At 50.4% G+C, this 27,467-nt stretch overlaps 1 protein-coding gene across 5 annotated transcripts in view; it reads right to left on the reverse strand.

Moving 5' to 3' along the window:
* The window catches only part of RNF123 (ring finger protein 123), a 51,638-nt gene extending 27,448 nt beyond the window's left edge, over nucleotides 1-24,190 (reverse strand). For 2 of the 5 annotated variants that reach the window (XM_074913997.1, XM_074913995.1), the window contains exons 1-26: nucleotides 24,113-24,190; nucleotides 21,574-21,767; nucleotides 20,496-20,580; nucleotides 17,870-17,949; nucleotides 16,961-17,058; nucleotides 15,718-15,772; nucleotides 15,322-15,407; nucleotides 14,466-14,552; nucleotides 13,873-13,940; nucleotides 12,849-12,974; nucleotides 11,979-12,093; nucleotides 11,063-11,167; nucleotides 10,806-10,931; nucleotides 9,533-9,625; nucleotides 9,266-9,339; nucleotides 8,678-8,795; nucleotides 8,114-8,213; nucleotides 7,582-7,643; nucleotides 7,433-7,504; nucleotides 6,651-6,771; nucleotides 5,725-5,826; nucleotides 4,654-4,760; nucleotides 3,921-4,119; nucleotides 3,172-3,317; nucleotides 2,899-2,982; nucleotides 2,145-2,252 (exon numbers count right to left, since the gene is read on the reverse strand). In XM_074913997.1, coding sequence (XP_074770098.1) covers nucleotides 2,145-2,252; nucleotides 2,899-2,982; nucleotides 3,172-3,317; nucleotides 3,921-4,119; nucleotides 4,654-4,760; nucleotides 5,725-5,826; nucleotides 6,651-6,771; nucleotides 7,433-7,504; nucleotides 7,582-7,643; nucleotides 8,114-8,213; nucleotides 8,678-8,795; nucleotides 9,266-9,339; nucleotides 9,533-9,625; nucleotides 10,806-10,931; nucleotides 11,063-11,167; nucleotides 11,979-12,093; nucleotides 12,849-12,974; nucleotides 13,873-13,940; nucleotides 14,466-14,552; nucleotides 15,322-15,407; nucleotides 15,718-15,772; nucleotides 16,961-17,058; nucleotides 17,870-17,949; nucleotides 20,496-20,580; nucleotides 21,574-21,655 — 2,499 coding nt within the window. In that variant the 5' untranslated portion in view covers nucleotides 21,656-21,767; nucleotides 24,113-24,190. Of the gene's footprint in view, nucleotides 1-2,144; nucleotides 2,253-2,898; nucleotides 2,983-3,171; nucleotides 3,318-3,920; nucleotides 4,120-4,653; nucleotides 4,761-5,724; nucleotides 5,827-6,650; nucleotides 6,772-7,432; nucleotides 7,505-7,581; nucleotides 7,644-8,113; nucleotides 8,214-8,677; nucleotides 8,796-9,265; nucleotides 9,340-9,532; nucleotides 9,626-10,805; nucleotides 10,932-11,062; nucleotides 11,168-11,978; nucleotides 12,094-12,848; nucleotides 12,975-13,872; nucleotides 13,941-14,465; nucleotides 14,553-15,321; nucleotides 15,408-15,717; nucleotides 15,773-16,604; nucleotides 16,878-16,960; nucleotides 17,059-17,869; nucleotides 17,950-20,495; nucleotides 20,581-21,573; nucleotides 21,768-22,368; nucleotides 23,749-24,112 lie in introns of those variants that run through there. The other 3 variants (XM_074913996.1, XM_074913998.1, XM_074913999.1) reach the window with 3 other exon arrangements.
* Between the last annotated feature and the right edge of the window lie 3,277 nt (nucleotides 24,191-27,467).

Here is a 27,467-nt window from a genome sequence, read left to right on the forward strand (position 1 = left end):
TTAAGCTATAAAAATCAGCACCAGCAAAGCCACAAAAAGAGGAAATATTATTTTGTATCCTACAATCAAGAAATATCATAAGCAACAGCAGTTTGCATAAAAATAGACGGAGGAGGGTTACACTTCTAATTAAAAAAAAAAAGAAATTAAAATCAGAGGTGCAGATAAGTGATTTCATTTGCTTAGTGGCTTTTCTAAAGTATGTGGCTACCATCTTTGGGAGATTTACATGGGTTTGTTCTGTAAATTAGACTGAACTAGTGCAGATCAACCAAACTGACTGAAAGGCACCTTTATCTCAACACCGACACAGATCTCAGCTCAACTCTTGCTTTCAGGATAAAAACCAATTGTACAAACAACATTAAAGAAAGCTGCATTTAGGTTTATTAAGACCTGATAACCTCAAAATGTCATTTCAGGTACTGCCAAGCTAGAAGAAAGCCTACACCAAGAAGGTACAAAGATGCGATTACCCACAGCGTGATGAATAAATACACTGTTGTAATAAAATAAGCTGAAATGGTCTTCCCACAGGGATGTTTTGAAGGCAGGGTTAACTCCTTTAAAACTAGAGTGTTTTTAAGATGCAGCGCTCCCTTTCGTCCAACCTTGATTCCCTCAGCTCAGAATAAACTAGTGACTAATTCCCCTGAGGAAGGAGCAGCCTCTCCTGCGCTCTGACCCTCAGCACAGATCAGGACCTCACCTCTAGACAGAAACAGTCTCTTTCTCTCCATCAGCATCAGCAGTGCCTGCAACACTCACACGGATACGTCCCTCCATTACACCCAAGTCCCAGGGACGCAGGAGCCCGTGGGGTGGACATCTCCACTGGGAAACAGCAGGGACCTGTGATGGCTGTGAGACGGAGCCCTGCAGGTACAGGCAGTACAGACAAGCTCCTCTGTGCAGCCCATTCTCCTCCAGAGCAAGCTTGCTCGGCTCCTGGGGCACATTTCACAGCCCCAGCCAGCTAGCCAACTGCTCTCCCTGCGGGCCATGCAGGCCAGGACAGGAGCACAGGCAGGGAAGGCTCTAACCTTCCCTCCCAGATGCTGCTGATTCATTCAGAAAGGTGACACCACACTCCCGATGGGAGGTGGGTACCTGCATTTAATAGATCATCTAGTGTTTCTGCATGGCCCACGGCAGAGATACCTGAAATGCACACTGGCAATGCCCCTCAGCCTTTCAAGAGCAGCCCGGGAAGAAAGGTTTATTTTCTGGCAAGCAGAGGCTTTGCTAATGCATCTGGAGAGCTACAGCGCAGCACTGTGTCTTGCAGTCCTGCTCTGGGAGTGAAGGAGGGGACGAGCAAAGCGCTCATGAGCAGAGCCACTGCAGCTCCACCAGCCGTGCTCATAGGACCTACCATTCTTCCCCTCCTTGTTTACACCCTGGGACACATGCAGAGACCCTGCTGCCACCCTATGTTCAGGGAAACATGTCTTCCCCAGTACAAAAACGCAGAGATGGGGCAAGGCAATGTGCAAGGGAAGTCAGGAAGAGGAGATCAGCAGAGCGTAACAGTGGAACTGATCATGAGCAAACAGATCAGAGACTTCATCCTGGAAAATGGTGAATGTAGGGAAAAAGGGACAACCTGTGCAAACAGTCACTGCATTACTAAATGCAGAATTCATTCTCTCTACATGGGAACCAAGAGAAGAAGGGGAGAACACTTGAACAAAAACCCCTAGGCTTGGATCCTGCAGATTTCAGGAAGAACAGCACTAGTGAGACCCCCCTGTGACGCACAGCACAGCTCAGGGAAATGGTTTACAGTAGCCTCTATCCTCTAAATATGCCCTAAGAATTGAATCTCCCTTTGACATGCACGCTTATGCCCGAGCTGCAGAGGCCTGATGCCCCAAGGGAAAGCCTACAGCACCATGCACAGCTCAGAACGGACTGGGCTGTGTCCTAACAAACACTACGGGACCAAGCCTGGGACAGGAGGGAATTCAGGCCTAGGAAGGAGTCTCTGATGCATGAGAAGGGAAAAATGAGCCCCAAGGATTACCAATATTGTTCCAACACCAGGGAAAACAACCCCTGTGACACTTAAGCCAAGCCGCACAGGTACAGAGGCACACTTGCTCAGTCTTCTCTGAGCTGCCTCACATTATGCTCCTGCCCACCTTTGAATAAATGGTGACATTTATCCAAGCGAGGCGTCGGCTTAGGTGATTGAGCTTCTCAGAGAAGACCTTTTGGCTCTTCAGCAGTTCCTCGTGGATGTCTCTTCTCTGAAAAAGAGTGCAGAGATGTGAGGGCAGATGTCACTGCCATTTATAGCATCCTTTTTCGGAGCTGTGGACAAACAATGCAAAAGCAAATACCACCCTGCGGCTAGCTAGGGAGTCCTGGCAGAAGGGAAAGGGGTCAGCAGCCTTTCTGTGGAGGGAGTGGGAATCAGTGTTATAAAGAGCTCTTATCAGTCTCAGCTGCAGTCTATGAGGCTTGATGCAGATGCTGGTCCAATGCGGGCAGAAGCTTTAGAGTCAACTACTGTCAGACACTTTTTTAATGCATCATCAGATACACCCAGTCTCCAGCAGCTGGAATGGGACAGATGTGTCCCCAGTCCAGCATTCGAGAGTTCCCACCCCAGGAGACTGGCTCCAAGGTGTCAGCAGCATATGGAGGTTTGCAAGCTGCAACAGCTTGTCTGGGAGAAGTTGAAGTGGTTGCTTCAGTCCCTCTGTTCCTTGAGACAGCGGTACAATGGGTTGGCACAGTATGAAATGCAGCTGCCAGCTCCAGGCATGGGTTACTACCCCACCCAAGACACTGGTTGCTCCAAGGCTAGACATCACCCACTGTGCTTCATCCTTTCTGCCAGATACTAAGGGTCTACCAGAGAGGGAAGCTGGGAGTCCAAAAGACACTTACCCTCTTTGGACAGCGGCTGATTTTTTCCTCTGTGTCTTTCAGTGCCATGGCGTATTCATTAACATCATCTGACACACCAACCATCTGAAAACCAGCATATTCCAACAATAAACGAGGGTATTTTTCTCCCTAGACATACAAGCATGCAACCAGAGCCCCCACCAGGTTCGGGAGAGGAAAAGGACACAGTCACTAAATAAGAAGAAAACAGGGAGTCACTATAGAAGCATGGGCATTGGGGGAACAGATTCCTGTGTAGCACGTGCCACTTACCTTCCCAAGCTGCTGGTGAACACTGAGGTTGTACATCATCACTATCCCATCCAGGACTTCCAGCAGGGAGTTCTCTGTGATGGGCTGGTCTGGCTCCTCTGGGGGTCTGCCCAGTAAGAGACCCTCGTTTCCATGGCTGCCTTCAACTGCAATGCATCCCCAACACAGGAGAGAAGTTCTCAACAAGGCATTTTGTCACCTCAGCTTCTGCCTGCACCTCTCTGAAGCCAAAGCCCTGCTGTGCCTCTGTAACACAGTGCTCCTTCTCAGCCCATGTGAGTCACCAGATACACTAACACACCATTCACTGCCTGCATTAGGTTGACCTGCCAGATCTGTTCAAACAGATCCGGGCCATGCAAGTCCCGCTTCCTCGAGCCCTGCACATGCTTCAGAGGCCTGTCTGGCCCAGTCCAGCAGTGACGGTGTTGCTACAGTGCATGTCATCCTCCAGCTGATCTGTGTTCAGAGCAAGTGTGGCTAAAACTGCCTCTGAACTACCTCGCTGCAAAGCCTCACTGCACTTGCAGGAACCGAGGCAGCATCTCCTTACAGGCAGAGAGTGACAGCATCACTACTGTCATGTTCAGGATGGCAAAGTGATTAACTGTGGACCTGTGGGTGTCAGCATGCCCTGGGAATAGGAAGGAGCAAAGCTGGCAGTATCCTCTTGACAGTACTGGGAGCTGGAAGATGCCAGTCTCCCAGGGACCACCTGGGCCACGCTAGCACACAGCAGAAGTACTCACTGTCCTCCTCTGTCCGCTGCTCCACACTTAGTGTGCGCACTTTGATCTTCTCCAGGGTGCCAAGAGGCCGCCGTGGGTTCATCAGGCTGACAGCCGCTGTGCTGAGGAAGCGGTTGGCACGGCCCAGGGTTGGAGAGCTGAGCCAGCCAGGTCTGGCAAGAGCTCCGCCAATGGCCAGGGCAGCAGAGGGACGCTGAGACTGAAAGGAAATTAAGAGAAAAACATTTCTAGCTGTTTGGCTGTCAGTTGTTCCTCCCTTGCTCCTGCAAGGATGTTGGTATGGATGCAGTGGCCACTGGAAGGCAAGCAGATATCCTTCCTATCATGGCTGGGCCAGCAGTGCCAGGTTAGAAAATGAATATTCCTCCCTCTAAGGATACATGCCAGATACGAGCAGCAGATCTGCACAGCAAGAAGCTGCTCTGTTGGCAGTTGCCTTGCACTCTTTCAAAGGCAAGCACCGAGAGCTGCCATGGAGTGGAGAGGGCATATTCAGATCAGTGGGCAGTGAGAGAGCAGAGCAAAGAAAATGTTGCTGCTCAAACTTGGTGCATCCATGATCTTGCTGATTTCCAGTGATCTTCATGCAAGTGTAGCTGTTTATCTGGTTGCCCACAGACTGGTTACAGTCCTGACCCAGACTTTCATCTAAAGCAAAGCTCTTCTAGCCAGAGGCTGAGCTTGGTGCCCTGGCACCAGGGTTCCTGCAGGTGAATAACAGTACACAGCTCACCTGTGATGCTGATGTTGCTGATTCCTCATCTTCATCGAGATCATCCATAGTCACTGCCTGCAGCTCTGCAGGGTCGATCAGGACATTGGCTTTTGCAGCCAGGTCATCTACACAGAGAACACCAAAGCTGCTGTGAATGCAGAAGTCACCCTTCGCTTCCCATGATGCAGCCCTAGGCTCACCCTCTGTCCTGCTTCTCAGCAGTAGGGAAGCAGCCAGCCAAGTTGGATGCTGCATCAGAACAAGCTCATCTTCCCCTCAGCTTCCTTACATGGAATAGGTCTGCCCTTGCTAACACAGCAGAGACCAAGCAGCGATGGGTGCTGCTCACCCAGGACCTGTTTCTGTTCCTGGTCCTACCCGCAACAAATAGAATAAACCGAGGAACTGCAAGACAACCACCAGGGCCAACCAGGACTAGCATAGAGAAGGAAACTCAGGGCCTGAAACTATTTTTTAAGCATGGGACAGCTTTTCAGTGCTAGTCACTAGGGCTGAGACTCAGACCAGAAACCATTCTCAGCTCAGAGGAAGGCTGTGCTGATGGCTACGCTGTACAAAGCCTGAACAACCAAGTCTGACAGAACAGCAAGGGCTTTTGAACCCTTCCAAAACAGAGGCTTTGAGTCTACTGCCAGAGTAGCACGCTGCATACAAACACACAGTACATACGTAGGGCTGCTATGGCTTGCCCAGAGTGGTACAACAAGTAAATCCTGGACATCCTTCACAACCAGCAGAGCCAAGCTGACGGTCAGCGCTTTGACAGTTCCCAGCCCTTGGCTGTGGTGCAGCAAGAGCATCACACCAGAGGATATTCCCAGAGTAGCCCCTGCCCTCCACCAGCCACAGGCCCCATTCAGCGATATAAACAGTAAACTGTTAACTTAAAGGACACTCCAGGCAAGAGGAATGGTGTCTTTTTCAGCATAACTTGCATTTCATTAAAATTCAAGTCTCCTCTCCTTAAATTTAATCACAATTCATTACCCACGGCTCCCTTCCTGGGATGTCTCTTGGGTGAACTCCAGCCAAGACCTGGATGCAGTCACTGAAAATGAGAGCACTTACCCTTCAGAGTCTTCTTAAGATGAGACAGGAGACCTCCAAGTCGCTGAAGGTCAAAATAATCCACCTTCCCATTATAGAAGAGTTGAGGAGGGACATACGCTTCTAAAGCAGAGAAGGAAATTTGTTTTTTTCCATGAGTCCCATGCACAGAATCCAAGCAGAAATGTAAGCCCTCCTAAGACAGACCCCAGGTCCCAGCCTGGACTAACATTTAGTGACAGACCCCAGGGCCCAGTGTAACAATTTAGTAACAACTCTTGTCATAAAAACACAAGCCATTAAGGCAGAGCTGATTTCCACAATTAAGCATTAGATCCATGCAGAAACAGAAGCAATCGATGGCCATCAACAACAAACCTCCCAGAACTACCACCCTCCCAGCCACAGTCACTGGGGGAAAGCTCGTCACTTGGCTACTCCAGCTCTGTCACTTAGTCCCACAGGGATCGTAAGGCACTTACTAAGTCTAGAGAAAGGGTCAGCCTAAAGTAAAAACGAGAGTGTCAAGCAGATCATGGCAAGTCAGGCAAGGCAGCGTTTGAGGGTGGGACTGACTTGATTTCCCCTTTATCCCACAGTCTGGGAAACCACAAAACCAGACACCTATCTTCCCCTAAACTTTGACTATGGGATCTGAGCTGCTCTTCCACAGATCCATAACCAATACTGGACTCTGCTCCAGAGCACACAGGGGGAACTAGCAAACAGTACAGGTGACTCTTTGGAAGTCCCAGGTCTGGATGTTAACTGGTATAGAGCCACACACAGGAATTTCCCAGGGCAACTGGGAACTACAGACACACGGTGACAGAAGACTCAAGCACCATGAGAAACACAAAATTTCCAGCATCCTGGAGAGCACTGCCAAGAGACAAACCTTGTCCTAACCATAGAAATGCCTTCAAAGCTTCTCCTCCAGGCCTTACCTTCACTGCTCAGTGCAGCAGGGGTCTTTGCCTTGTGGCCATCCCAGAAGAAACGCAGGGCTGCAATAAGCCGGTGCAGGAAGCACACCATGTACTCTGGTGGGCACAACACAGTCAAGTTCTAGGGCAAGAATGAGAGTTCAGCCATCAGGGCAGGTGTGAAAGTGCATCTTAGTCCCAGTGGCCACACGGAGCAGGAGGAAACTTTGTGTTCTCAGTCTTGCAAGTATCTCTAGCTTCCAGCACTGCTAGAGCACCCAGCCCTGACAGTAGGCAGCAGTTTCCACCTCTAGAAAGCCTAGAGGAGGATAGATAGCACGTGCTCCACCACAAAAGGTGAGGCTGATCATAAACACAGAGGTGCAGGTGCAGAAAGGGTTTACTGCAACAGCAGATGCCTACCTCCTAAAGGTGCAGGCCAATACCTGACCCAGGGCCAGAGGAACAGTCTTCCCCTGGGCAGTGAAAAGGGTGCCAAAGCCAAGAGGCCAGCTGTGGCAGAGCACTCCACAGCCACGCTCCCCAAGAGCTTTTAGGAGGACATTCAGCTCCCACCTAAGGCTGTTTCCAAGGACTGCTCTCCTATAAATCACTGCATAGAAGGTGGATAAGATGTCTGGTTTCTAGCCTCAGGTCTTTTCCCTCCTGCTCACTCCCCACCATATCTAGACCTCAATTCATCAACTGCTAGAAGAAGCCCAGCAAGAAGGGCAACGCTGCAAGCCTGAAGGTGACAAAGAGCTCTCTGTAAGGATTGCAGGAAGGCTGTCCCTCTGACTTACCCCTCTGTTGCTAGCATTTTCCTGAAGAAACTTGCGGAATTTGTTTAGGAAGATGTATCTGGAGGCTTCCCCCTAGCAGGAGGAAAAGCAGGTGGTAAATCTATGCCTTATAAGTCCCGTGATGTGGAGAAGATCTACAGAGCACTTACCCCTCCTCTGTCCTTGTTGTTCAGCAGCAGCTTCAGAATCTGAACCTGGAGACCTTCCACCACTAAAATGGGGACACATGTCTGCCATCAGAAAACAAGCATGGGAGAGCAACTACTCGTATTAACCCCAACTGCAGTACCCTGTCCGCAGGACAAAGGCCACCTCCTCAGCAGAGGGGGCCCAGGAAGAACCAGTAACAGCAAAAAGCCAATCCCATCACTGAGAATTCTGTCCTCTGTCACCTAGCAATAAACTCATCCACAGCTGATAAACAATGCCCCTAAAGGGGCGTTTCAGTTTGCTCATGCCCCAGGGTGGGATGCTGCAGGTCTGTGCAGAGGGGTCCCAGCACTCATAACCCTCCACCAGATAACGTCATGGCTGGCCCCTGCCTCTGCAGCACAGCCTGGCCTGGCAGGAACACAGCTGGACTTCAGATTGTGAAAGGGATTTGGAGACAGCTCCATGGTTGGTCCCCCTGGCTGCACAGAAGATACGGGATCTTGGCAATTTCCCTCCTTCCTCACAGACCTTCAATGCGTTTCTTGAGCCGCTGGCAGCCTCTTTCATATGCCCGCCGCCTCAGTCTCTCCTCAGCACTCTCCTCCTTCACCTCCTTACTCTCCTTGCCCTGGTTGGAGAACAGACACTGATCAGGAGGAGATCACTGTACGACGAAAATGTCTTGTCAAATGGAGCAGAAACTCCCTGAAACAACATGCCAGTGTGTGACTGCAGCTGGAAGAACACCTAAACAGTGCTTCCTTGGCCTTGTAAGAAGGGCAGGAGATCTTTTGAGGGCACCCAAGTCAACCTGTAATTCCTTAGATGCTGCGAAGTTCCCTTCCAAATCTGTTGTCATCAAAAACTGTCCTCATGCCCTGTCCTGAGCAACACACCCCAGACATTCCCTCTAAGGAGACAATAAAGATGATAGGGCAATGGAGAGGCTACAGCTCTCACACAGCTCTGCAGGGCCCACCAGCACTAATGCAGCTGGAATCATGGGCCAACCAATTTCTTCAGCCAGAAAATAACAGGGACAGCAGACCACAAAATTTCTTCAGTTTCCTTAGTGGATGTGCATTTACTCACCTCCTTGGTGAAGCGATTTGGCCACCACGTGGTGGGAATGAGCTCCTGCAAACCAGCCTCCTCCACACGCAGCGGGCTCTTAATGTAGAAGAACACAACTGAACGGAGCACATCGAAGCTGTGGCCAAGTTAAAGCAAGCACAGAAGCTATGTCGGGAGAAGGTACAGGGCATTTCAGAGTTGTAGTGAGAGACCCCTTTCCAAACAACCACTCAAAGCTCTGAAATATCCAGAGCCCTCTTTTCATGGGAGAAGCCCCACACAGTTATCACAGCAGCTACCCAAATGCTAACATGGCAGATGGACTGCTCTGGAAGTGGTTTTGCTCTAGGGACATTAGAGAGCAGAGTCAGGTAGAAATTAAGTCCTCTGTGTTAGTAGGATGTGAACTATATGACCCTACTTCCCATCCTCAAAGAAGGACTTTGTAGAGAATGGTGTCAGACAGACAGAGGAGACATGTGAAATTAGAAATGATCTCTCAAAGACAGGGTGGCTTCTGCCTCCCAGAACCTGCAGATCCTTGAAGTCTCCTTGGCTGCATTATTGAGGGCATGGGTAACTGATACTTAGAGGCACAAAGGATACAGAACATTGCTGAGTAGGTATTTCCTGGATTTCTCATGCTTCAGGACTGCAATGGTGAGCCGGAGGTAGTGAATCTAGGGAAACAGCAGAAGCAAAAGTGACTCCATCTACAGAAGAGGATATGACTCTTCAATAGGTACAACGTGACAGAACTGCCATCTCTGGATCAAACAACTGCAAAATCCAAAACATCATGTACCCTGGACAAGGGGACATAACAGAAACTGGTTAGTCACAGATTCCTGAGCATTCAGAAGTGCAACTCACTTGTAATCCCAGGTCTGGAATGATGGGGGAGAACCTGTAAGCCCGCAGCAGGGACATCAGCAGCTGCTTGAGGCACTCATGCACTTCATACTCCTGAGAAAATAAGAAACACATTGAACAGCAACAGCACGGAGTCAGGAACACCTATAGTTCCCAGAGTGTGACCTTGGAAGGAAGCATTCATTTCTGAACTGAAAAAGCAGGTGCTCTGAACCTCCAGTGTTTGTCCATCAGGAGAGAGCCCAAGCAGAAGTTGGTGCCATTATTTTGCCACAGTGAAACAATTCCTGCACTAGTAACACCAACCCGAAAGTCATCTACAAAAAGCCAAAGTTCTGGTCCTATTCAGTTGGTCTGAGTCACCCATCCTCATATCCCCTGCACCTAACCAACACAGTGTTGGCAGAACCAGCCCAGAAAGGAAAGAAGCTACTCTTGGGTAAATGTGATGATGGAAGGGTTCTCTTCTTGAATCCAACTCGCAGCAGGATGAGAGCCAACTCTTCTACAAACACAGCAGCCCTACCAGGGTGTTCAGATTCACTTCCAAAATTATGGGCCTGAGGGGGTCATGGCATTATTAAATTAAACTTTTCATGACAGCTGGCTGCGCCAGCGCCCCTGTGCCGTCTCCAAGCAGATCCCCAGCAGTGATCAGCTCTGTGTAACCACCCCAGTGCTCCAGCAGCACCAGCTTCCCGGTGGCTAGCAAAGGCTGCCTCAAACTAGTGTCCCAGGAAGGAGTGACCTCATCCAGCTTGGACAGGAAGGGTCATGAAAAGTTGGAGGATGATTTTCCCCATCAGTGCTGGAGGTGGTGAGAGTGCAGTGCCCATTTCCACCCCCATCCTACACACTCTCATCGACTGCTTGCAGCACATGGTGGCATTTAAGACTTCCACAGTCACATAAGCATTAACAACATCCAAGAGACCAAGTCTTTCTTACTGATAAGTTGATGTTCTCAGAAGCAGGAAGTTATTCAGCATCACCAGTTCCTTTAGCAGTGGGAGAAGCTTAGAAATGCCTTGTTAGCTCATTGCCAGTGTCACCGTTACCAATTACTCTGCATTCAACCCTCATTCCCTGGGTGTGAAGCAGCAGCCAGATGAGCTAGGTAAGATGGTGGTCTACCATAAAAAAAGTGATCTTGTCACCAGGAAGAGAAAGAAGCTGATCACTACCAGCATTTTCTAGGGAAGGCTCCTGTCCTCAGCACCTCCCAGAGTCTCCCTGTGATCCCTGGGGAGGAACCAGCACCCAAGCAACTCACCTCCATAAGAAGCCACATGAGATCCAGCAGCTGCTGAATAAGTGGATGGGCCTCCACTGCCCCTCCTCGCTCAAGGATGCTCAACAGGAAGGTCATGAGCACATCTTCCACCAGGTACACCTTGCACTGCAGACAGAAAGCCAGGTCAACAGTCCTCCAAGGCACAGTCACTTGCCAGCAAAAGCTGAGATTCACCTCCCCCTGCAAGCACAATACCAGGCACCTACAGAAGCTTGCAATGGGCAGGCAAAACTCACCATAAGAGGTGAGAAATAATTGAAGATGTGGGCTAATGTAATCAACACTGTGGGTTCTCCCTGTAGCTGCCACATGGATGTGTCCTTCTCCACCAGCTTCCCCTCCTGCAAAGACAAACCCAGAAAAACACATGACTTGGGTCCAGCACAATCCACCCATACACCAATGACTGAATGACCCGGAGGCCTGCAGCAGCCACTGTTTGCTGTTCCATGACTGATTGCAGTAAAGACCTTGAACATGGAATTTAGGATGGCAAAGCAGCCAGGCCCACACCTCTGGAGAGCTGTAATGCAGTCCAGATGGCAGCTACTATCAGCCACACACATGCACCTTGACAATGTTTTTCCAAAACGGTTCAAGTGTACATGGTAATTTGTAAATGTGAATCCTTACAGAGGAGGCAAACTAGTAAAGCAGGCCTCCATTTAAGCCAAGACAGAGTTCCCTATGCTTTGGGGATAAACAGATCACCTCTCACCCTAGCAGAAAAAAATGGTTTCTAGCGAACAGCACCACAGCCAAAACAGTTCTCAAGGCAGACCTGCCAGAATGTCACATCACTGCACCAGGACATCAGGAAAATGTTCAGGACATGAACAAGCTTCTTTCAAGGCTGAAAAATCAAATCCAGCAGTTTTGGCCCTTACAAATTTCATTCCCATACTGGGAATGAAACTTAACAGAACTGAGAACAAAAAAGCCCAGCATGATTAAAGTTAAGTCCTGGAACTATCAGGAATCCATTTTGCAAGCCAAAGAGCTCCAGGGACATGCATGCCCCATGCAAAAGCATACAAGCATTTAGACTCTCAGGTGTATGGAAACATCTGAGCTGCCAGCATGTCCTGAGAAGGGCAGAACCACATTTCCCAGCATGGTGCCCTGCAGACCCACCCAGTGACGTCAGCCTACCGTCACATCTATTCCAATATGGATCACGTTCTTCAAGTAGCCTAACAGCTTGCGAGCCTTCACTAGGTCTGCAACAGGAGGATCTTGCAAGGGGCGGTAACCTTCCACTGGATAAGTAGGCAAGTGTTAAGGTAAAATGCAATCTGATCCTTTCATGACTTCTTTTTTTTTGTGCAAGGAAAAGACTATGTCTCCATTCTACTTTATACCCACGCACACCTCAGTCACAGTTCAAACCACGGTGCCTTCTAAATGGACAACAAGCCACAAGCTCTTATCCCCACTTCCTTAATATTGCAAGCAGCAAGTATTTCACACCACACTTCTGCTCTCAATAGGAAGACCAACAGGAGCCCCCACTAGAGCTATCAACAGGCACACCCAGGACTGCTGTGACAGGAGCTGCAGGTTTCAGCACTGGCACAGGAAGGCAGCAGGCAATGCTAACACCATGCCAGGAGGTCCCATGCAGTTGGGAGGTAGAAACCAGTGGCCAAGAGGCTCAGCAGCACAGCGGCATTACAAGTCACAATATACTGTGATTACAATATCACAAGATAGTGAAATCTTTGCAAGATCTCAATGCCTGGGAACAGGCAGCCTCCAGCTGCAGCAGTAGCTGCTGATTCAGAGCTGAAAGCAAATCTCATTTCAGAAACTTGTCGGGGACCAGCACTGATGTCTGTGTGCCCTGCAGTTCTGATCCAGCTGAGGGGATATCTGGCTCTTCTCTCCTTGGCCCTGCTCTGCACAAGTGCCAACAGAAGAAAGTGAACTGCAGTTAGGTATGTATATTCTACAGCTTCCAAAGATGGTCTCAGGGCAGGCTCTTCTCCCTTTAGATCTCCTCTTCCCACACCTAAAGGATATCGGAGTGGACGGCTTCCAAAGTTAAATGCAACAGACTCTTTGAACGAGAGGCTGATGGCAGGGAAGTAAGCCATTCCAGCACCCCTCGTGATGTTATCAAAGGCGGTTCCCAGAGATATGCCATTCCTGAAAGAAAGACAACCCACAAGATTTTAGTCACAGTAGGAAGGTTTTGAGGTCAACTGGGCAATCCAGGTATCTGCATTCCCCTCCCAGCAACTTGCCCACATGGACACACCAGTCAGTCATGCCTCCTGCCACTCATAACGTGGCACACATGCAAACGTCACAGCTTTGCTGAGTAACAGCCATGGGAAGCACTCCCATTTCCATTCAACAGCACAGCAAGACACTGGAGTCTGCACAACATGCAGAGCTCACTCGGTTTCAAGGGCAACCCAAATCCTTACGAGATCACTAACCAGCAGGACGTTTTGAAGGCAGATGACATTTCTGGCCTCATTCATTTGATGTTGGTGGAAATGGAAGGATAATGCTCTCAATCTACTTTTCTCTAAAAGATGGCATGGAGCATCTAACAGCTCTTAATTCTGGCTGACTTGTCGCAGGCTGTAGTTTAGGGCCAGGGAACAATTCTTATTCAGGCTGGCCTCTACTCAAACTCATGGGAGTTGGAGGCTGGAGATTTATCAGCCTTTCCACAGCTCCCTGTGAATCCAGGACAGGCAAGGTCTACACTGACCGCAAAAGCAATCAGTGTGGCTCAGCCAACTGTAGTATGAAGCATCATGAGAGATGCCCTCCCCTCCAAAATCCTAGCAAACTTTACCCAGACTTTGTAGCTTGAACATCTTTCTGTCAAATGCTCTCACCTGAATTTGGGAGACTCAACAGCCCATTTAGATGGTTTCTGAACACAAAGCAAAAAAGCAAAGGCTGGAACTACCAAGGAACTTAAAAGGGAGAGTGCAAAAATAGGGCTCAGCCACCTGCTGAGCAGTGAGGAAACCTTTATGTTACACACAGACATCAACAAATCAGGGAACTGGGCAAAGATGCTTACAAGCAGAAAGCAATGGTGCCCTCATCAAGGTCTATCAGACAGCTGACGATGTCTCCTGCTGCCCAAGACTGCAGTAAAGGGAGAGAAAAGGTTAAACTTATATCCAGGATGTTCCCACATCAGAAGAAAGACTTCAACCCAGCCAATCCCTCGTGATTCAGGGTTGAAGAAGAGAGAGTTCCTTCTCACAGCAGCTCACATTGCATTTTCAGACACTTCTGGAAGCTGCACATAAGCCACTGATCGGGATCTTTTTTCCCCTCCAGCACTAGGAACATGCACAGGATCAAACGTGCATTTATCCCAACACTGCATTATCCTCTGACGTGCTACTGAGAGCCAGAACCTTCCAGAGACCAACAGCAGCAGCTCTATGCTGGGAATCGGTCTGCTAGGGCTGCTAAACAAAGCACCCACATAGCACCCCTAAAGCACAAACAACTGCTGATACACAGCCTCCCCAAGAGCAGACTGAAGCAGTGAGGACAGCTTGAGGGCATTTCACAAGGCCCAGCAGAATCCAGCAAGCAGAAGGAGCCACCTGCTTTCTTCTCCTTACTCTACATCCCATTCCTGGGAGGACAGCTACTCACTTTGCCATAGTTGGTAGTAGTCACATTCCACTTGCGCACCCTGTTTCCATCATACGCATATGAATCTGGCGTATCTCCAACTCCTTCCTGCACCAAAGTATAAAAGAGGAGACTTAGACCAGATCAAGCATAGAGGATGCCTCTCACTGCAAGAGTGGCTTTAAGGGAGAGACCACCAGACAGGGAGAGCAGCTGACAGCACACATGCTCTGCCTGGGAAAAGCCCTCACTCTAGAAATGAATCCAGTGGCCTGTGATCTTTGATTCAGAGAAATACACCACTCCCAACTCATTTTTTGGGTCAGAAGAGTACTGGCATCACATCCTAGACTTCCAACTTCTGTCAAAGCTGCCCCCCAGGATGCCCACCACCTCCCCTCTCACATGTTGCAGTGGCAGGTTAGTGAAACTCTGCAGCTGACAGCCCTTCCCAGCATCAAACATCCCACCCGGTGCCTGAGAAGAGCTGGCCTGAGCCTGCCTCTCCTGGGTAAAAAAGCCCCATAGTATCAGCTGCTGAGGGCCATCCTGAGAGACAGGCTGCCAGCACTGCAGACCCACACACTCTCTGGAGAAGAAGCCAGCTGAAAACGAACACACAGCAGTGGCTATGTGCAGCAGGAGCACAGCAACACACCCAGCATGCAAGGCTTTCACACCTTGCACCATTCTGTGAACACAAACCAGAGTCTAGTAAATATATTTAAAACAGAAGACCTGGTGTTTCGTGTGTGTGTGCGCTGGGGACAAAACGCCAGCGAACAGGAGCACAGCACCAATGCAATGCTCCACACTGACCTAAAAAGCAGTGGAGGAACACAGAGCAGCCCTGTGCCATGTGCAGCAGTTACACTACCTCCTGATTAAATCTGCAGTTGAGAGTACACCAGCCAATCTGCATGAGTCCCTGGGAGGAGATGAGCACCTCGTAAATCCATTTCCCTGAACAAAAAAGAGATGCCACACAGTAAATCCCTGTCGCCTGGCTCATGGCTAGAGAAGCAGAACCTGAGATTGCTCCCACAGAAAAGAATGTGGCACACAAAGGAGCTTTGGAACAGCCCCAGCATTCCCTTCCCACCTCTTCACACCAACATCACACAACCCTCCATCATGACTTCCTGGAAAAGACAGTGGATGAACTGGGGAAGAAGGGGCTCAAGATCTAGATTCAAGAGTTTTCTAGTTGTGTAACCTTTCACACACTCCTCCTGGGGTCTCTTCTCAAAGCATCGCCTGCTTTTCTCCTTACCTTTATACACACAGGTGGTGGCCCTGATGGAGCCAAAGTTACTGTGGCCAATCACCTGGACCAACAAATAAAAGATATTTTAAAGTCAGACAAAAGACAGTTTTGCTCAGCCCTACTCATTCCCTCTGTCCTAGCCCTCAAAACCAAAGTGACATGGAGAGCTATTCACAAGCACAGTGTAGGGAAGAGACCGGACATCCTCCCCATCCCAGCAGCTGTTCTTGGAGCTGACAGGCCCTGGAGAATCATCCAGGTCCTCCCCACAACTCATCTGTACTTGATGAGCCCCAGTGAAGCATGCAGCATGGCAGCAGTGCAAGGGCAACATGGTGACAGACACATTCCCAGCGAATTGTGACAGGTATACAAAAGTGACTATTATACAGGAAAGACATCTGAATCCTGGACAAGTTAGAACAAAAGTATAGATTCAGGGTGTCCAGATAAAAGCCCAGGACTAGCAGATAACATGCTGCCCAGAAACTGAATCCTGTTAACTCCTGACTCTCCCAATCTCTGGACAGACCACGAAGAAGAGATGAAGGTAGCAACAAGGAATTCACAGGCACGTCAGTCTGATCCGATATGAGGGTAAGTTCTAGGTACAGCCAAGGTAAGCTACAGCATGTGGGTAATGGCAAAGGGGAGACCAGGGCAGCCTCCTCTGGTAGAGGTAAAAAAGGATACACAAAGGAGGGAATGAGGAGTACAGGAGCATGGGACATGTGTGCACAGTGAAAGGCTGAAAGTGCAGAAAGTAGGAAAGGATTAAATTCCAGTGGATTCTTTCAGCTGATTTTCTGCATGAGGAATATCAGCTAAGGAGCAAGCAGGGAGCTAGTGGAAACAAAGGAGAAAGAAAAGCCTCAGCTTCAGCCTCTTGCCACCATTAAAGAAGACCAGAAGGAAGGAAGGAAGAGGCAGTCTGCTGGAGGGAGGGACAGGAAAGCTGGCTGCTGGCCTCTCCTCTGCTTAGCCAAGCTCTTCAGTGAACCCCTGGGTCAGGGTGATCCTTTTACTTCCTCACAGTTCTACTCAGAACTTGCTGAGACTTAGGGGTACTGCTAGACATTTTCCCAGGAGAGCTCATTTCCTCCAGGATCCTGCAGCTTTCGGGGTAGACTCCGTTTACAACACGCTACAAAGCCAGTGACAGGGATCTGTTATGAAGAACAAACCAAGAAGCCCAGAGTGCTTTTAGTCCCAGGAGACCATTTTGTGCTGCACCCAGCATCACACTCACCCCAAGTAAGTCATCATCGACCAGGAGGAGCCCCTCAAAACCGCTTGTGTGGTCCAACACCACAGTAGAGGGACCAAGCCGGCCCTCTGCTACCTGATCTGAAACAAGAGTTGCAGAAAACCTGTTAGGGAAAGGTGTGCAGGATTTAACAGTACACCCAATGAGTGCCTCCAGCTAGACTACAACAGCACCTGGATTCTGCTACAGTGGAGGAAGACTAAAATAGTGTTACCCATGTTAGACCATGAGAACCTCAGGAAAGGAGACACCAGTGAGATTTAAAAGGAAGTTTTCACAGCAACACACAAGGTCTTAGCTATGCAGCATTCAGGTCATATGTTAAGTTTTCCACATTGCTTGAAAATTTTACTTCAGCAGGATTCAAACACCAAACTATAAGCCAAATGTTTGGCCAATGTATCACACTTTGACTGCAGACAGCAAGAAAAATTCTTCTTTTTAGGAGAGGAGCCAGGTTGTATCCTGCCACATCCTGACTCATTCAGGGAAACAGAGGCTAGCAAGGATACAGGCAACAGCCTGAGGCCCAAAGTGAGTACCTAGGGGAGACCAATATGTGAAAACTGTCAACAAGCCTCTGCATTTCCCACTGAGGATAGCACTGCACACTGCTGGTCATAGCAATGGCTCTGCATATCATTATCAGTGCTTTAAAACTGCTTTCCCAGGCATTTTCACACAGAAATATGCTGCCTCCACCTGCAAGCAGACCTGCTCCAGGGCTATCTGGTGAGCCCCTCATAGGCAGGATTTGAAGGTACAATAAATTAGAGCACAGGGGGCAGAACAACACTCACTCAGGGAACTATCTTTCGTGATATAACTTGTCCTCCCAATTAAGCAGCACAAGCAGAAGCACAAATTGGACAAATATTCAGTGTTTCCTACCTCGACTGTCTTCAGAGCCACTCTCCTCTGCCAGCAACCGGTCAAGGTGTTCCTGCAGGTTCTGGAACGTCAGGTGCTTTCTAGGAAATAAACATGCACAGAAGCAATTCAGAAAACTCTTGTCTCCAAGTCTTAAAGAGTTTCAGCCCAGACACATGTGTCCACACAGTCCTGCACTGTGAGACACGAACCAGGAATTTCTGTCTATCTGTGTTTCTTGTCATGAATCTGAGGATTTTTCTGCTGCGTTGGGGCAATGACTGAACCAAAGACCAAAAATAGCGTGAACGAGGGATCTTAAAAGTCTTCAGTCTGCTCAGGAGTATTTTATGGCGGTAAGAAAACTATACTGTGGTACAGTGGCAGTAAGAAACCAGCTGTACTACCAAGAACTGTGGACCACAACTTTGCTGCAGTCAACATCATACAAACCTGGCAAAGTTTTCTTCCCCCAAGTATTTTGTAATACAAAACAGAAGACCACACCAGCAGCTGAAGCAGTTCAGACAAAGGTCAGGCTAGCCCAGCATCCTCTCTCTGACAACAGACAAAACCATTTTGTTTTCATACGGAGGAGAAGTCTCTTATGTGCTCCCTTTGGGCCACTATTTTAGAGAACTTTCTCATACTGCCCTCCCCTGGTTCTCTTTCTTCAAGGCTAGTTTACTTAGCTGTTTCTTGTACAAAGACATTCCAGATAACTGACTTGTTCTTACCCTTCCTCAAAACCTCTGCAGCTCTAAAACACCCTTTTGGAGTTGGTGAGACCAGAAAAACATGATAATCGAAATGAGGGTAAACCACAAATTTATTCAGTGGCATAACGATCTTCCTTATCCTACATCCCTTTCTTTCCTAGTAATTCCTAAATTCTTACTTTCTTTTTCTGACTTAGTATCCCTACCCCAATCTCATTCCTACACAGTAAAAATCAGCACAGGGCCCACCATTTTGTGCACAACGTTGAGGCTGTTTCCCTTTCAATACTTTCACTTTTCATTTCCTTGCATGGTTTCATAGATCATTTCACTGTCCAGTCACTATGACAGCCACCTTACCTTTACATTGCTCTAAATAGCTTTGTAACAGCAGCGAACTTTCCCACCTCATGCTCTCTCTCCCTTTCCAAGTCTCCTAAGGATATACGGAATAACACAGGTTGTGTTGCAGGTCTTTGAGGGACCCCAGCAGGGCCTCCTTTTACTGTGAGAGTCACTAGTTGCTCCTATCCCTGCTTCCCATTTCCAAAGCCATCTGTGGAACAATTTCCCACTTCCCAGGACTAGGGGTTTCCCTAAGACTGTGGTGAAAGACCTCTTGAAAGCCTGATGGATGTGAAGATGCACAGAAGTGGAATCAAGAAATTGGTTTTGCTTGGCATGACAGAAGGTGGCTTCAGCAAAGCAGTTCAAGCAGCTACCATGGAGGAGGAGTTCTAGAAGGAGGTTAGAAGAGTATGAGACAGACAGACAGAGAGATGACTGCAGTGAGTTCCTCTGTGAGGAATTTAGGCCTCTGAATAGAAAATGTCATACCATAAAGTTGCTCTCATATGGCAAATGTTATTTTCAAGACCTATTTGACTGCTACTGGGCTTTTTACCAAATAGTCAAGTCAAAGGAAAAGGGTGGAAGGCAGGGAAGAAAGAGACAGATCAGTCCAACAAACTATCAGTTCTCTGCTTTCAAGTCATTAATCACCAGGCAAAGAAATTAGAAATACTGAAAACCAAAATGCTCAGCCAGATGGAATATTCCAAGGCACACTGGCAGGAGAGCTCATGGCAAAGTAACATGACCCACTTTGCCTCCCCCCTCTGCCATAACTCTAGCTCACCAAGAGCAGAGAGGGCCAAGAGCTATTTTTAGCACCTCTGAGCTCACATTTGAGCTGGCAGTACTAAGTATAGCCCAGGAATGTGACCCCAGCCACTCTGTAGCACCACCAACCAGCAGGAGCTACACGCCTGCCTCACTCTACCATACTTGTACCTGCCCTGAACCTGTCTAACTTGCCTCTGGCACAAGAGCTAAGTGCAAGGGAAATTTTTCTCATCCAAAGCTACAATCTTCTAGGCTACAGGGTGAAGGAGAACTGAAAACAAATAGAAGAAAATGGACACTAAACAGGAATTTTGTGTTTCTTCTCATTTCATGACTCCTAATAATAAAAGTACTAACAGTTCCACAGCCTGAGAAGTGTATGGCATTCCATATACCAGTAATAGCCTTGCCTTTAGTTTACAGTGCACTGATGACCTATTTTTCTTTCCTGTACTTAAAACCTGTGTATTTTGCACTTCCTTACAAGTAAAGAGGGAACAGGAACAATAAGGTGAACGCCTACTTGCTTATCTATTTCAGAAATATTGCCTAGTGATTTCGTATATGGAGTTTTTCATGTAAAAAAATCTGAAGAATCCTTCTCAGCAAGCCCTGAAATTTAAAAAAGCCATTAAAGGACAAGACCTACGAGTTAAGAGTAATCTCTATAACACGGTGCTGCTGTGCTTTTAACAAAGATCACTGTGTGGCACTAAAAGATCTTTCCTTTCACCGCAGTGCTGTATATCTGGGGACTGATACAGCATCGTTTGCCATCTAGTGAATGAGAAGAAGTCTGATACCTGTAAGCAGCTGCAGGCTGGTTCCCATCAGCATTGGTAAAGACCCGATGCAGATAATCATTCAGCAGCCTGCTGTTCACAATCCCTTGTGAAAAACAGAAAGGAAATAAGCTTAGGGAGTCGGGAGGTAAACTCAAACACTAATTTCATGTACAAGCAAGAAACTGGTAACTATGGGAAAATGATGTTCAAGTTTGCAGATCAACACAGTGCAAAACACAGCTTCAAGAAGCCATTCATCATCTTACTGTCTTCACTAGGAGCCCTAGAGTCCAGCATTACGGGGTGCATCTCCACAACAAGGGGTCTTTCCAACCTGAGCTGCTCGACGATAGCAAATGGGAGGTTATAAATTGGTCCCCACAGCTGGAACTACATCCTCAGGAATCCTGCTGCGCTGCTTCCAGATAAACTAACTTCAAAAGCTAGAAGTGGGAATTCAATTTCATTTCCAAAAAATAAAAATAAAAATTTTATCCCTATTGCAATTCCTGACATCCTATTCATACCTAGGACATTTTAAGTACCTACATCTCCTACCTGCACTAGATGTTGACATAGAAAGGCTTGCAAATGCAGCTCATCTCATCTAACCCACAGCCCTCTTTAATGATGTATGCCTCACTTTAGCTTTCATTGTGCAAAACAATCCCTTGCGTCACATTGATGCAGCATGTTTTATTTCTGGGTGCGAGAGTGCCCTCAAATGCTAGATCTGTGGTCTCATAAGCACCCTTCTGCTGGATTGACGAGTCCAAGAAAAAACAGACTGTCCAGCAGGTACCAAAATTTCCCAGAAAATGATTAATCTGAGAATTTGACAAACTGTTAATCCTGGAAGGGGAAGTCCCTGAATCAGACAGGACAAAGGCAGGCAACATAACTTTCTCCAGCCTCATAAGGAAGGGCTGTGTGACGAAGTCTCATCTCAGTTCAGGGATTTACCCAGCTTCAGCCCCACCACACCTTACATCAGCAAGGTAACTTCAACTGGAAGGCAGCTAATCTCAAGTGAGGCAAGGGGTGCTCACCCCATCCACAGTGGTCCTGCTTTCACATGGCACGTACAGGCCCATACCTGTGACCTTGGACTTCTCTGGCTCAGTGCTCAGCCTGTAGTTCTTCCTCGAGAAAGCAGTCCCAGCACCTCTCGACGTCATTCTTCACAGGCACCACTTCCAGAGTGGACATAAGACAGACAGATGCCTAGAACAGAACTTGCTGGGGAGGATGCTGCCTTTAGACTTCTTCCTTTCTTGGAGACTGATGTACCTGGATTGAACAAGAGGGATAAGCAAAAAATAGCCAGAGTCCTTGCACTAACAACTTCATACAGGAGCCAAAAGTCAACTAACTGCCAACGCTGCTCTCAGTCCCACCCGTCCAACAGCTCAAAATCTTCCCAAAGCAGACAAGGCATTATGCCACACTCCAGACAACCACACAGACCCCACTCCAACCAAAGGCGCAAGCAGAAACAAGCCAGAAACACAGGCAACCTCTGCACCAAGTTCGAGCCAGAAGCCCTGAGCCAGAATAGGGCTGCAGCTACCATCACTGCCAAACACCACCAAAACTGGCAACTGCATCACACTTCCACTCATGTCCTGATGAGACACTTCTGCCTTTCTCTCCCACACTGTATTCTTTAAAATAGGAATATACACCTGGTTAATCTTCTGTTTAACAGGTTATTAGGTTATTCTGCTACCTAAACCAGAGAGACTGAGAGAAGGAATGAGACAAATGCAGATGAACTGGACTACAAAAGAATATCATTGACTACAAAGCAAAAGACTCCACTGACAGTTTTATAGGGACAAAAGCAGACACAGGTAGAAGTATGCAGAAACATTCACAGGTGAAAACCTACCATGAGACTAAAGATTCATGACCCTTCCTGGTATCAGGAGAATGCAAAGGATGCTATCAGAGCGGATCTGACATGTGCAGGTACAAAAAGAATAAATCCAGGTTGCTAGTTTCAACCAGCTTTAAAATGTTAGGTTACATCCTTCTGTTTGATTGCCTTAATAGCTGACCATCACTGGGAGTCTCTATTCACTAGACAGTCATCTGACAAACCGCTTTGTGACACACAGAGCAACAGGAAGATGCAACAGGAGCAGATTGTGGGAATTGCTTGCCAGCAATCTCATACTGAGCAGAAACTAAGGTGAACTCAAGAAAAGTGAGTGAACTTGCCAAGTGATGCAAGTGCCACAGGAATTCCAGTGGCAGAAGATCACTTGAGCTTCAGCTAGACTCGGGAAAGGATTTCCTAAAGCCTCTTTCCTCAGGGCCACCCCAGCATACAGCAGTGGAGCAGCATGGCCCAGTGTCCCTTCTGCAACACCGCCAAGTGAAACCGCAGGAACAAAACAAAAACCAGCCTGGATCAATGGTTCTGAACAATCTGCATCAGAGACTCAAAACAAGGAATAAAACCATTAAACTATAAACAGAAACACATCATTTACTACCAAAGCTGAGCAGACAGCACAACGTGTGCTCTCCTGAAATTACTCTGCGAGACATGATTTCACCTCTGTCAGGAAAAGTTAAAAAAACCCGAGGGTGGGGGGGGGGTGCCCCCAGCTCTTCCCAAGGTGGGGCCAGCTCAGTACCCACACATTCAGGCTGCCCAGGCGAGGCGCCCAGCCTGGCCACACTGACGCCGTACGAGGTGCACTGCTGGCACAGCTGCAGTGTCAGGGTTTTTTTGGTTGGAGCAGATGCTGCTTTCAACAGGTCAGAGAAAGGGCAGAGCAAGGGGACACACATCTGCCCCTTCACTGCTCCCAGGTACGATTCACAAAACTGGCCTCGGCAAAAACACCCAGCTCTGAGCCTGGCCACGGGTTAAACTCCTTTCTCTGGGCAACTGCACGCAGCTTCCAGCTGAAGGGCAGAATAAACAACACAGCAGCAGCCAGATTTTAAATTGAGCCGACTGGAGGCAGACGAGGAGGGCTGAGGAGCTGGGCCAGCAAACGCAGCTTTGTCCGGCAACTCCGATTAAGCCCCCCCCCAGTCTCCCCAGGGCAGCGGGGATGAAGCCGGCAGTGAGACAGCCCGGAGACCAGGCCCCCGCGCCGCTCGGAAAACTGCTCGGCGTTAATCACAACCGTGGGTCTCTGCGCCCCCCCCCAGCCTGGCAGCACCCCCAAACCAGAAATACCGGGCAGCGCTGCACAAATCCAGGAACCGAGCCTAAAACCAGCAACGCCGGCAACACCCCCGAAGCTGCCGGCATGCCCCGAGCTCAGCGACACCCCCAAACGCAGAAAACCCCCCAAACCGGGCAGCACTCCCTGCAGCCACAGACACTCCCCCACACCCCAAACCCGGCGGCACCTCCGTGCTCACACACGCCCCCAATCCCCAGAGCCCAGAAGGCCCGGCCAGCCGCGGGAGCACCCCCCAATCGGGCGCCTCCCCCTCAAAACCGGGACGACGCTCCCCGAGAGCGGCCGCAACCCCGAGAACCCCGTGCCCGGCCGCCAGCCCCGCGGCAGCAGGGTCAGCCCCGGCCGAGCCCAGCGGAGGCCCCGCACTGCCAGGGCCGGGCAGGGGGTAGCGCGGGGCGGCCCAGGCCCGGCAGCCGCCGCACTCACCGCCGGCCCGGCCGCTCCACCGCCGCCACCGCCGCCGCGCTACGGCGAGCCGCGAGGGCCATGCCGGGCGGGCGGGCGCGGCCCGCGTTGCCGGGAGACGGGCGGCGGCGCCGGGCGGCCGTGCGAGGAACCCGCTCCGCGGTCAGGCCGTGCCGAGCCAGACTGTTCGCCCGGGGACAGGGACCCCGCTCCCGGGGTGGGGGTGAACTTCCCTCGGGGAAACAAAAGGGCCTGCGGGGCCAGCGAGGCCCGACACGCACGGCCATGATGTTGGGCCTCCTCCACCCGCTCCGAGACGGCCGCCGCCGCACAGGGGTGGGTGCGACGTGCCGGGGCTGGGCCCGAGCCCTCGGCACCCGCGTAACCGGGGCGGCTGCTCCTGCAGCAAGAGCGGAGCCAAACGGCAGGTCCCGCGGGGCAGCCGGCAAGGGGGGCACTGCTGGCCGAACGCTGCTCTTCGGGCCGTGCGGCTCCAGGGCTCCAGCCCCGGCCAAGGGAAACCTCTGCTCCTGCCCTCGGCCCCGGGAGCGCTGCCAGCGGCTCGGGGAAGGGGATCCTTCCTCTCCGCGCCGCCCCGCTGAGGCTGCATCTGCAGCCCCGACACTGGCTCTGGGCTCCCCGGTACAGGGGCAGAAGCGACCTTTGAGCCTGGCTTGGGCTCCAAGGCGGTGGGTGGCCGGGGCACAGCACAGGGCCTCAGGCCGGCACCAAAATGTCGCAGGTGGCCCGACATCTTTCCCCTGAACTCCTCAGAGCTTTGATGCGCTGCCTCCAGAGCAAAAAGCAGCGGGACCGCAAGCTGGGGAGTCACGGCAGAAACGGCCTTTTCCCATGGCAATAAACCGCCTTTCAGAGTCAGCGTGAGCCTGTCCTTGGTGGGGTAGGAAAGTGCAAGTGGCTGTGGGGCAGCTTTGGAGGCGGTGGGTGGGAGTGTTGACCCGTTTGCGGGTCAGGAGGCTCTGCAGAGGGATCTGCACCGGCTGAGTGGATGGGCTGAGTTTTGTCAAGCACTGCAACAGGCCGCCCAGGGGAGTGTTGAGTCCCCACCCCTGCAGGTATTCAAAGCACATGTAGCCGTGGCACTTAGGGACATGCTTTAGTGGTGGACTTGGCAGCGTTAGGTTAATGGTTGGGCTTGATGATCTCAAGGGTCTTTTGCAACCTTCATGATTCTATGATTCGAATCATTACCGTTCAATGTGTGCTTAATCACCATTCGATTACCATTTGCTTTTCGTTCAACCATCGATTAATTACCACTCGACCATCGCTTAATCACTAATAAAAGCCTTCTGGTTAACCCCACAATGATTACTTCTCTGAATAATTCACCTGCGACAGCCAGACAGAAAACAGATGGTGCCTGAGGCACAACCAGAGTAGGAAGAAAGGAATGCAAAGTCCAGTGTTGGAGAATCCAGGTGCCAAATTCAGTTCAGGGCCGAGAGAAACCTGTCATCCCCAGAAGCCCTTCTACGATACTAGCAGGCTGACACTGCTGAGAGGGACTGGAGGCTTCCCAGTGGCCTCAGCCATCCTCTTCTACCAGCCGCCTTCCAAGTCGAAGAACTCTGGTGCTTGGGGTTTCCTTCTCACCAGGCTTGCTGAGATTTCGCTCGGCCTTCCGACACCTGGGCGTTACGGAGCTCCGTGAGCTCGATGCCGACAGAGGTGAAGGGTGCCAGGGAACAAGCCCCTGGGTTCAGAGCGGGGCTGTGCATGCCCACAGCTCTTTGGGCAGCTCCACTGGAGCTCCAGTGCTGGGGAGTGTCTCGGAGCGCCCATCGCTATCCCCCTGCAGAGCACAAGCTGCTCTGGCCATGTCCACACCTCGCGTCTTCCCAGTCACAGCAGTCAAGAACAGAAGGACAAAGCGCTGCCGCCGAGCTCTCTTTTGGAGCCTCTCTACCTGCTTTCCTTCCTCGTTGCCTCTCTGTGGCAGAAAAGCCCCTCAGGTCTCCCTGGTTCCCCTGCCTGCCTCCGAGAGGACAGCTGCTCCCTCCAGGAAGGAGTCGACTTGCACACTGCATCAGGGCCTCTCGGGAAGGCCCTTAACGCACACACCCCGAGACCACCAGTAGTTTGCCTGAAGAGCAGAGGGTTGTTCAAGTCTGTACAGTCACCAGGCAGAATTTCCTTCCTGCTTTGGTCACCATTATTCTCTCATTCGTCCTTCTGGTTTGCCGCCACCTTCCGCAGAGCTGTTCAGCAGTGACTCTGCAGCCAAGTCCTTTCTCCTCCCTGCACTAGAAAGGTACTTGCTGGTCTCCAAGAGGAGGGAAATCCTTTTGGATGACACCCATTGCCCCGGCCCCTTGTTACCCTCCCGTATATCACACATGTGATTTTTTTTGTCCTCAGGGGTGTACAAGGGGACTCAGGCCCTCAGTAACAGGTACTGCTCTGGCTCCCCTCAGCTCTGTGGAGTAAATTCCTTACCAGGTGTTTGCAAGCCCTACACGAAAGGATTTCTTGGCCTGTACTGCAAGAAGGAAGCCTTCAGTTGGTACAGCCACAATCATGGTGGGCAACAGGCCCTGGAACTGGGCAATGGGAATGCCCTTTGGCTACCATAGCAAGACAATCTGCAGCAGTCTTCACGTCACAACTCCAGACGTGACACTGAGCAGAACTTGTGAAGAAACGTAGCTTTGCCGCTTGTGTGAACTTTCCCCAGGGAATCTGAGCCGGCTGCGGGGCCAGCAAGGCCCGAAGCATGTGGCCATGGCTCTGGGCAGCCGTCCAAGGCCAGCCCGCAAGGAGCTCCCTGGGCAAGATGCTGCCAAGGCCTGGGGAGGAGACAACCCTCTGGACCCAGCCCGTAACACTGCCCCTCGAGAAAGGGAGGAGGAAGACAACAAATGAGCATGGAATCTCCCAGGGCAGAGATGAACGGCCAACTTTATTGTGCCAGTGGAGAGGGATCAGGGCCAGCACATGGGGATGGTGCACGGCTGCTCCCGCGTCAGTGTCTGGGCCAGCTGTGAGGATTTGGGGCTCGACGCTGCAAGCGGGATCGCTCCCATCTCTGTGCGTGCCCACTGAGGCTGGAGCAGCTGCTGCTCTCGAGAGCTGGAGAGCTGCAGGAAGACCCTGATGGCAGCTGGTTGGCGGTGCTGGGGTTGCTGCTCTCGGGCACCGGGGAGCCATGGCATGGCCCCGCCGCTGCCTGGCTGTTAGTGCTGGGGCTGCCGGTCCCTGGTGCCACAGAGCCAGAGGAGGACCCTGACGCTGCCGTGCTGCCAGTGCCAGGGCTGCTGGTCTCTGGTGCCGGAGAAACGAGATATTGCCCCGATGCTGCCTGTCTGGTGGCAGGGCCCGATGCCACCATGCGGCCGGTGCTGGGCAGCTGCTC

This window comes from Athene noctua, chromosome 10 (assembly GCF_965140245.1).
Source record: "Athene noctua chromosome 10, bAthNoc1.hap1.1, whole genome shotgun sequence".
In the NCBI taxonomy this organism is placed as follows: domain Eukaryota; kingdom Metazoa; phylum Chordata; class Aves; order Strigiformes; family Strigidae; genus Athene; species Athene noctua.